The following is a 10,582-nucleotide window of genomic DNA, read 5'->3' on the forward strand; positions in this document are numbered from 1 at the left end:
TTATTTACCCATTAGACCAGGAGACCAGGCAGCAGATTCTCAAATAATTTGGATAATCCCTTAAATGTGTTGTGAGATGTCCATGCTCATATTCCTATGCTCTTGCACATGCTGTCTTTTCTATGTGGAATGTTGTCTAATTTGGGTTTCCCTCAGAAGGATACCCTGAGACAAGGAATCAAATGTAAGTAATTGATCTGGGAGATGATCCCAGGAAGCACCAGCTGAGGAGCAGAGAAGTGAGACAGGAAAAGGAAACAAGCCAATACATGATGCGTTAACCGACTAGTTACAGACGGGGTCAAAGGGAGTGGAGTCTCTCTGAAGAGTGTGGGGAGACTATGTAACACACAGAGTTTTCCTAACTGGAGGAGAAAGTCGCCTGGCTATTTATCTACCAACTCCAGCCAGTCATTGGTTGAGTGCTGTCCTGGGGATGATTAATTCTCTGCACTTGCGGCATCTTGCATATGCTTCTGAGGGATCCAAAAGCCTCAAGAAGAGGGATGCAGATGCTGGCTGTTGCAAGTAGAACCAGCGTGTGCAGAGTTATGGGCCAGACACCAACATCCAGGGAGATATGTGTGGGCACCACTGGCATCTACTACAAATGCCTTTTCTACTGTCACCTGGCTAATGCATTCTTCAAAACACAGGGCAGAAATCACACCCTCCGGCGAGTCCTGCACGCATCTGCAGCAGGCCTGGTGAGTTGCCCCACTTTTCTGTGTACCAACAGCACTCCATGCTTATGTTTTTCCTACTAAGAGATTGTAAGTGGTGGCTCTGAGACCCAAGCTGGCTCCTGACTCCAAATCCCAGAATGAAACCACTAACACGCTCCCGTACAGGTGAGCCCCTTGACTTGGAGATGCATAACTCCAGTCTCTGCCTCTGTCTTTTTTTTTTTTTTTTGGAAATTTAGAATTTTATTTATTTTTTTATACAGCAGGTTCTTATTATCTGCCTCTGTCTTCATATCACCATCTTCTCTGTGTTTCTGTGTCCTCTCTTCTTATAAGGACACCAGTTATTGGATTTAGGCCCCATCCTAAGTCAGGATGATCTCCTCTCAAGATCCTTAGCTTAGTTAAGATCTACAAAAACTATTTCCAATGGGAATTTGAAGGAGAAAAAGTTCTTCTGTGTGGTTCTTAAATTAATAAAATACTTGACTGGAGCTGCTGGTGGCCCTATTGCCCTAGATGAGGAGGAAGTTGGCCTAGAAAATGAAAGCCAAGCCATAAGCAGAATAAAGATATAAAGAGAGAAACAGAAACCTGACATTATCTGAGCCCTTGGACCCAGCCATGCCTAAAGCTAATACCTGTCCTTCACTTTCCAGTTACATGAGTCAACAAATTCCTTTTGCTTAACTGGTTTGAGTTTAGCTGCTAACAAACACTTGCACCTGAAATAGTTCTTAATAATACAATCAAGTATTACATACCTGCTTTCCTCCTTGATTGATCCATTTCCCCTTCTCTTCTTATACCTGACAAATTCCTACTTATCCTCAGGTCTCAGTTTAAACTTTCTCAAGTAGACCTTCCCTAAACTGATCCCCACCTCCACCCCAGATTACATCAGTTTTACCTGATGGATGTTCTCATAGCCCAGCATTCCCTTATCACAACAGTTATCTCACATGATTGTACTTGCCTGTTTAGTTTATTCCCCTATCCCAACACTACCTCTGTGCTGAAATGTAAGATCTTTGAGAACAGAAAAAAATTCTGTTTATTGCTCTATTCTGGTTTCTAGCATAGTGATGAAAAGTAGTAGATGTCAAATGTCTGTTCATTCACAACTTTGAATCTTCATTTGTTTTTCAAAGTGTGGTAAAGTAGGCTATGACCAAATATAAGTTATGGCTGCTGTATGTGTGTGTGTGTGTGTGTGTGGCTACTGGACAATTGTAATATGTCCTGATTAATTTTTAGTAGAGACACTGGTAATTACTTTTACCTAGGGATTTCTTAATAAAACTATAATAATAATTTTTTGAAAACACACAGGCTGATCAAAGGGAATAATTTGAAGAGGATAATTATACTCATGGAGGATGAAGATTATTGCTTTAATAGTATTAAGTGGTCTGATGAGACTAAAGAAAGGAAGAACTCAGTTTGCCAGCTCCTTAGGAAGATCTTAGGAAGATTTTCTGAAGATCTGGATTTAAATCTAAATAATACATCACCTTGAATTGTCCTCCTTTTAAATAACGTTTTTCCCCCTGATTATTGAAGCAAATTATAAGCATCATAGAAAATTTGGAAAATATGTAAAAGTATATTTGGAGAAAATGGAAAGCCCCAGTATCCCCACTGATGAATCTTTGTGTTTTATTTTGTGTGTATCTGTAATCAGGTGTCAGTTCAGATCCTGGCTCTTGCCCCCAGGGACACTCCTGGCTTTACCTTCTCAGGGTCCCTCTTCCGGGATTCCTGATTTCACTTACCACGGGTGTCCCCTTTTTATCCCACAGAAACAAAGAGATGCCTTTTCCTTGATTTCCACACTTGCATAGCTGACTTATCCTGAAAATCTGGGGGTAAAGACAAGGAGGAAATTTACATCGCAGTTCCGTATTCATCGTTCATTCATTCATTCGGCAGGCATTGCCTTTAAAAGAAATGAAATATTAGAATTTCCTTTGCTTAGTCAAATCACACACTAGTGGTCTGGATGGAGTTGAATAGTATCCCCCCAAAATATATGCCCACCTGGAACCTATAAATGTGATCTTATTTGGAAATAAGTTCTTCTCCGATGCAATCAAGTTAAGATGAGGTCATACTAAACTACAGTGCAGCCCAATCCAATGACTGGTGTCTTATAAGAAGAGGGAAATTTGGACATAGACACACACAGAGGAAAGACAGCCGTAGGAAGGAGAGACTGAAACTTTCTGCCACAGGCCAAGGAGCGCCAAGAAGCTAGAGGATACAAGGAATGATGCTTCCTTAGAGCCTCAGAGAGCATGTGGCCCTGCTCACACCTTGATTTTAGACTTCTAGCCCCTAGAACTGTGAGGAATTACTTTCTACTATTTTTCAGCCACTACATTTGTTGTGCATAGTTATGGCAGCGCCACGAAACTAATACAGGGGTCAACCCCATGCTGAATGATCTCTCCTCCTTGCCTCTCCATCCTCTCCTCACCCTCATCCCCCAGCTTCTACCCAACTCCAAAAAAATATCCTCCCACTTCTTAATACCAATCAGTCTGGGTCTTTCTCCTGCTCCCCAAGCAAGGGGCCTCCCTTTGTAAATCCAAAGGCTTATCCTTTGCTTCACCAAATGGGCGGTGGCCAAGGAGGGATTCCCTTTCTCCCATCCCAGTAGACTGTTCAAAGAAAACCAAGTGGAATAATGATTGATTTCTACACTGATAAAAATTATACCATTGCACTTGAAGATTAAAAACAGAAAGAAGAGAAAAAGAGGAAAACAAAAGCAGTTACGGTCAGTTTGGATTTAAAACAGCCAATTTTGCATTTAAATTACAAATGTGTTCTCATTTTTCTTTTTAAAAATGGAGCGGGGTCATTGTGTCACTTTGGTACTATTCCCCCTGCCCTTCACTTAACAATATATTGTGAGCACTTTCCCATATTAAAAAGTCCTCAAAAATTAAACCATAATTTATACAGATCCACAATCCCTTATCCACAAATTCAGAATGCTCTGAAAACTGAAAGCTGTTTTGAAAGTTTGGTGCCAACCCATTTGATGACAAAACTGACCTGAAGTGGCCTACAGCTATCTATGGTCTATTTATACCAATTAGTGTGGCTACTAATAAGTTTCATGGCAGAAATCTGGATGTGTTGATGACGTTGCTCCAGACCCTATTGAGTGTGCTAAATAATACATGCACGATTGTGACCAGACCTAGGAGGACCGCTGCAAGGGATCCCAGCACCAAGAAGTTTGCAACAACCAGCCATATGCTCTCCCCTTGTAGTATAAAAGAAGCCTGAATTCTAACTCAGCCGTGTGTCTGACAGGGTCTTTGTGCTCTGGCCGGGTATCAGGCCTGTGCCTCTGAGATGGAAGAGCTGAATTCAGGACATTGCACCACCAGAGACCTCCTGGCCCCACGTAATATCAAATGGCAAAAGCTCTCCCAGAGATCTCCATCTCAATGCTAAGACCCAGCTCCACTCAATGACCCGCAAGCTAGAGTACTGGACACCCTATGCCAAACAACTAGCAAGACAGGAACACAACCCCACCAATTAGCAGAGAGGCTGCCTAAAATCATAATAAGGTCACAGACACCCCAAAACACACCACCAGATGCAGTCATGCCCACCAGAAAGACAAGATCCAGCCTCATCCACCAGAACACAGGCACCAGTCCCCTCCACCAGGAAGCCTACAAAACCCACTGAACCAACCTTAGCCACTGGGGGCAGACACCAAAAACAACGGGAACTATGAACCTGCAGCCTGTGAAAAGGAGACCCCAAACAGTAAGTTAAGGAAAATGAGAAGACAGAGAAACACACAGCAGATGAAGAAGCAAGATAAAAACCCACCAGACGAAACAAATGAAGAGGAAATATGCAGTCTACCTGAAAAACCATTCAGGGTAATGATAGTAAAGATGACCCAAAATCTTGGAAATAGAATTGAGAACATACAAGAAACATTTAACAAGGACCTAGAACAACTAAAGAGCAAACAAACAATGATGAGCAACACAATAAATGAAATTTAAAGATCTCTAGAAGGAATCAATAGCACAATAACTGAGGCAGAAGAATGGATAAGTGACCTGGAAGATAAATTAGTGGAAATAACTACCGCAGAGCAGAGGAAAAAAAAAAAAAAAGGATGAAAAGAATCGAGGACAGTCTCAGAGACCTCTGGGACAACATTAAATGCACCAACATTCTAATTATAGGGGTCACAGAAAAAGAAGAGAAAAAGAAAGGGACTGAGAAATTATTTGAAGAGATATAGTTGAAAACTTCCCTAATATGGGAAAGGAAACAGTCAATCAAGTCCAGGAAGTGCAGAGAGTCCCACACAGGATAAATCCAAGGAGAAACACGCCAAGGCACATATTAATCAAACTATCAAAAATTAAATACAAAGAAAAATTATTAAAAGCAGCAAGGGAAAAACAACAAATAACACACAAGGGAATCCCCATAAGGTTAACAGCTGATCTTTCAGCAGAAACTCCCAGAAGGGAGTGGCAGGACATATTTAATTCAGGTTGAAAAGGAACCTTCAGGTTGAAAATTCAGGTTGGGTAAATCTATTCTCCTCTCTGGGCCTCAGTTTCTTCATCCGTAGAATGGAGTCTTGGACTAAATGATCCTTTTTCCAGCTCTGACATTCTGTGATTCTATTTGAGAAACAGTGAAGCCAAAACTATGTAAGCAGGGAGAAATTACATGATTTAAAGAATTGCTCCAGGAATTCCCTGGCAGTCCAGTGGTTAGGACTTGGTGATCTCACTGCCGAGGGCCTGGGTTCAATCCCTGGTCAGGAAACTAAGATCCCATAAGCTGCAAGGTGTGGCCAAAAAAAAAAAAAAAAAAAAAAAGAATTGCTCCAATTAAGGAAATAGCAAGAGTGGAGAAAGCCCCGTGTGACCCAAACAAGGAAATCAGATGAGCCTCCCACAGGGCTCAGAAGACAAGTTGTGACATGCTAGGTGGGTCACACCTGCTCTTTACATTCCTTCCAAGGGCAGCCCCAGCCCTGTGCCCAAAACAGTAAATGTTAATTTGGGGGGCGGGGCTGGAAATCTGGAGGTGGAGACTAAACCCCTACAGATAGCCCGTTCTGGATAATATAATCCTGTGATTGGCAGAGGCAAGCTGAGTTTCAGAACAGAGCATGAGGGGCTCTTCCTTGGAAGAAATGAATAAGAAAGGTGTCTCAACCTGTTTGGTATCTGGGGTAGCAACCTGGGCCAGAAAGCCAAAACAAAGGTTCTAACCTCTGGCTTTGGCACATGGAGGATGTGTGATCATGAGTTACTCAGCCTATTTGGACCTCAGTTTTCTGCCATGTGAAATGGATGTAATCTATAGGAGAGGAAAAAATTTAAGATATACTGAACTCTAAGTGCCCAGATCATTCTAGGCACTCCTATCAATTACCTTCATTTAATTTTTTGTAATAGAGATTTGTAGTTTTCAACAGATGAGGAAACTCGGGAGAGTTAAGTGACTTATTGCCCAGTAGAGCAGGATTTGAACTCAGGTTTGTCAACACTTGGGTTATTACCAGTAAACCAATGACTCAGAGGTGACACATGTGAAAGTGCTTTTAGAACCATGAAGTGCAATAAAGTGCAAGGACTCATAGTCCAGAATTAATGCAGAAATTTAGAAATTATCCAGAAGTGACATTCTGATGAAGGAATGGGCTTTCTCAGGACTTTTTTCCTTTGTTCAGCTGCCCACTCAATCCTTAATCTGTTTATTTTCTGGGCAGTCAAGTGATTGTTTTTTGTTTTTTTTGTTTTGGCCACGTCTTAGTTCCCTGGCCAGGGATCGAAGCCATGACCCCTGCCCTGGAAGCATGGAGTCTTAACCACTGGACTGCCTGAGAAGTCCCAAGTGATAGTTTTTTGCAGTGACTCTTGAAACAATGGCAGTGTGATGTAAAGAAAAGAATACTGGACGAGGGATCAAGGGACTGTCTAGTTTCAGCTGTGCCACAGAAACATTAATCTTGAGAAGTCACTAACCCTTTCATTTGTAAGATGAGAGGCTAGGTTAGAGGTGATTGCCAAGGTCCCTTTAGCTAAGGAATTCAGTGACCTGGGTGGGAGCGGGGCGGGGTGGGGGGGGTTGCCTGAGAGTGGTTTCACTCTGTTAAGTTTCCCGTTCTATCCTCAGGCACTTAAGCTGTCCTTTCCACTTTGGGGAAGCCAACCCACATCAGCCTTCTCCCCTTGTTAAGCCCCATTGTAGCCTGAGAGGATGTTTGGAGCCTGATGGCCATTTCTCCCTAGCAGGAATGCTTATAGAGTTAGAGACTCTGGCGATCGTAAGGTATCACTCCACCAGCACACACCAGCCACAGCCCCAAGCTGCCAAGGCGGCAGCTGAGAGCTCCCTCGCCCCAGTTCCTACTGGTGCTTCATTCTTGAGTGGTCGGCATAGACCACCCAATGGAAGTGGGAGGAGGAACGTGGGATGGATTCCAGGGAAGAAACTGATATCCTGGATCTAGCTATTTGGGGTTGGATATACCGACCACCCTGTCCTTTGCGCACACCCATTGTTGCAGCAATTTCCCAGGAATTGCAGTAATCTGTTTACCTGTAGGCTACCCCGCAGTGACCTTCTAACACACCCCGCTTCACATAAATGAGTGAAAACAAGGAGATAAATGTGAAGGAGACAAGCTAAAATGAAGTAAAAGTTTTTAAAGCACATGACTAGTAGAATCTTAGGAAAACAGACTGTGTACATATGCACACACAGCCAGAGCATAAGCCGTCTACAGACTGGCTATGACTATGTGAGAAAGTCATTTAACTCAGAGCCGCAATACTTTGGGATTAAGTCAATTGCCAAGGACTAAATGGGAATAGCACAGCTACTTCCAAGTATGGCAGGGATTCAAAGGAGATACAGCTCCTGAAACAAAGGTAGAGTTTTCCCTCTCCAAGGGAGAATTCTCATTTAGAGATAACCTAAAGTTGGTCCCCTTTCCCAACAACAGCAGCTAGTTCTAGCTTCCTCCCTCAGACCCACCCTCCTGCAGGGGGTTTCCAAACAATCTTATTTAGAAAGACCTGTGTTTACCCTTGCCAGTTCAGGGACCTCAGAAACACCAGAGTGGCTATAGGAAATGACCCATCCTGCTAAAAAGTGTTAGAATTTGAAATAAGAAATCTGAGTAGTGGGAAATTAGAGGAGACCAAAGTGATATAAACCTGGAGCAAGTTTTCACAAACTCCATCTTTTGGTTTGTGCCTTTTTTATATTTTATTACATTCTTTTTTATTATTTTAAAAATCACAACAGCATTATCAAAGACAACCTATATACAAACATTTTACAGAAGAAACATTACTAGTATCAGCTGTAATAAGGGCAAGTTGAAGAACAGATGCTGAGTTTCTGGGCCAAAGTCTGCCGGCAAACAAAGACATCTAAAATGTGTTCAGGCAGCTGAAACAGGCTTCTTTCCCGATGACAAGCATGTGTGGTCGGTAATATCAGTACAAACGATGGTAAATGAGGATACTACACGGGGCCAAGTTGCGAACTCCTCATCAGGAAAGCCACAATACAAGTGGCGCTAATCAAATAACTTAAACCCAAGACAGTAAAAGCGCTGTTTCCCATCTCGACACATTTAGCCTTCAGCATTGATTTTGCATCACTTGTAAACGATGCTGAGTTGTCATACAAACACTTGACCCTTATACATAACCCGATGCCAAACTTCCCTTAACCCTTCGAGTCAGGTTTCTGGTTGGACAGAAAGGGGAGGAATTTTAGAAATGCTTCCTTCAGGACAGAAGTCAGAAAGAGGTGACCCAGAGAACAGGATCTATTAAATTTGGTGGCAGTGGGGGGAGGCAGGAATTTGGGGGGAGAAAGGCCTCCTTGGGGCCAAGAATCAAGAAGCGTGACTCACTTGGGTCTGGGACCTTGCTGAAATCCGATACCCTACCCCACCCCACCCCAGCCCCATCGGTACCTACAAGCTCGGTTCCTTTCTCATCTCCCCCAGTTCCTTGATCTCCACCTTCTTGTACTTCCCCAACTTCCTCCGGTTGGTGATTACCAGGACGGCCACGCCGGCGACCAGGGACACCAGGACCACCACGATGACGGCGATGAGGCCGCTGGTGAGGCGCTTCATGGAGAACTGCGGGGACTTCTCATCCAGGTAGTAGATGAGCGTCCGCTCCAGCAGCAGGGGCTCTCCGCGCACGCGCACGTCGAGGCCGCTGTGGCCTGGGAACAGCGACTCGCCCTTGATGTCTCTCTCGAAGTAGTAGGCGGCGTCGGCGATGTCCACATCGCCGGCGACCTTCTGCGACGCGTTCTGCTGAAGCTCGATCTGGATGGTGGGGTGCTCGTAGTGCACGGCCGCCACGAACTTGGGGTGCAGCAGGTAACGCTCCCAGAAAAGCCGCCGCAGCTCGGCATCCAGGTCTGAGTGGTTGAAGGCGCGGACGGCCGGGCGGCGGCGCAGGTCGATGAGGATGTGGTGGGTGCGCACCAGCTCGTCGCAGCGCAGGCTCAGGTCGCCCTTGTCCGTGCGGCGCACGCCCACCGAGTTCACGCACCAGCACACAGACGTCTGGTTGCACTGGCGCGCCTTGAAGCGGCCCTGCTGGTCGCAGTCCGGGTCGTACAGGCCGTCGTTGTCCACGAGCGCGTGCTCGCTCGGCTGCACCAGCGCGCGGCCGCTCTTCTGGGCGCTCATGCGCGCTTTGAACAGCAGGCACTTGGACGTGAGCGTGGAGCAGTCGACCTCCAGGCCCGAGCCGAGCACGCGGCACTGGCAGCGGCCGTCCGGGCCGCTCCGGTTGCACACGGTCATCTTGTTGGTGGGGCACGTGCAGTTGTCCTGCGCGGCCGCGTGGCCGATCACCGCCGCCAGCAGCAGGAGCGGCGGCAGCAGCGACGGCCACGGCAGCGCGAGGCCCGGACCCCGGGCCATGGTGGGGCGGAGGAGCGCGGACGGGGCGCGGGCTGGCGAGGGCTGGGGACTGCGCTGGGTTCCGGCTCCGCCGTCTGAGACGGTCTCCAGGCGTCTGCCGCCCGCCACTCCCTCCCGCTCTTATACTCCACCGGACCTGCCTGGCTGGTTCGGCCGCCGACTCACCCGCTGGTATTTGGGTGATACATCCCGCCGCCCCACATCCTCGTCTCCGTCCCACGGAAGGCCCAACCCGCCCTGCGCAGCCTGCAGCAGGATCAGGAGAGCGGAGGCTGTCCCGTCTCCTGTGGACCGAAAGCCCGGGAACGGAAAACCGATACTCAACTGAGGGCTGCGAGGACCCGCCCCCGGCCCACCCGGCCCCACCTGCGGAGCGACCCGCCCTAGGCGCGGCCTCCAGCCGAGGACCTTGGGCGTCTCGGCCTCTCTCCGGGGCTGGAATTCTCAGAAGTTTTACTGAGAGATATGGCGTGGGACTGTCACTCTTTTGTCCCCCTCCCCCGCTTTTCTCTCCCCGCTTCCCAGCCCTTGTCCCTACTTTAAGTTCTTTCACTTCCTCGCCTCTTTCCCTACTTCCTGTAATAGCACACATTTATATAGTTTACCGTTTGCAAATATTATCTCACCCTCACATCAGGTCCCGACAGGTATGCACTCTCTATCAGACCCATTTTAAAAGTGGTGTGGTTAAACTTTAAAGTCTCCCAGCCATCAATTTCCTCAGATTCCTCGGAGGCGCGGTTGGGACTCCGCCTGGCTGTTCTGAGACCTTAAACAAATGCTTATGGAAACGGAGTGGTGCAAAATCTGAAGAAAGGTTAGGGAGTCTTGCTGTTACCATAGCATGGGTAAAACCCAGGTGGCCTGGTGCCCAATGTATTAGAAGTTCTGTTAAACACCTTCTTCCCCTCTCCTTCAC

The 10,582-nt window shown here is 46.4% G+C and overlaps 1 protein-coding gene across 1 annotated transcript; it reads right to left on the minus strand.

Moving 5' to 3' along the window:
- Positions 1 to 7,922: 7,922 nt before the first annotated feature.
- On the minus strand, positions 7,923 to 9,947 carry TACSTD2 (tumor associated calcium signal transducer 2). The gene has a single exon (XM_067726321.1). It carries the CDS (start codon positions 9,661 to 9,663, stop codon positions 8,692 to 8,694), a length of 972 nt encoding a protein of 323 aa, XP_067582422.1. The 5' UTR covers positions 9,664 to 9,947; the 3' UTR covers positions 7,923 to 8,691.
- Positions 9,948 to 10,582: the final 635 nt, after the last annotated feature.

The sequence above is a fragment of the Pseudorca crassidens genome, chromosome 2 (genome assembly GCF_039906515.1).
Source record: "Pseudorca crassidens isolate mPseCra1 chromosome 2, mPseCra1.hap1, whole genome shotgun sequence".
Lineage (NCBI taxonomy): Eukaryota > Metazoa > Chordata > Mammalia > Artiodactyla > Delphinidae > Pseudorca > Pseudorca crassidens.

What these genes read in the sequence shown, in the direction of transcription:
- TACSTD2 (XM_067726321.1), bottom strand. Translation starts at nt 9,663, where the DNA reads ATGGCCCGGGGTCCGGGCCTCGCGCTGCCGTGGCCGTCGCTGCTGCCG.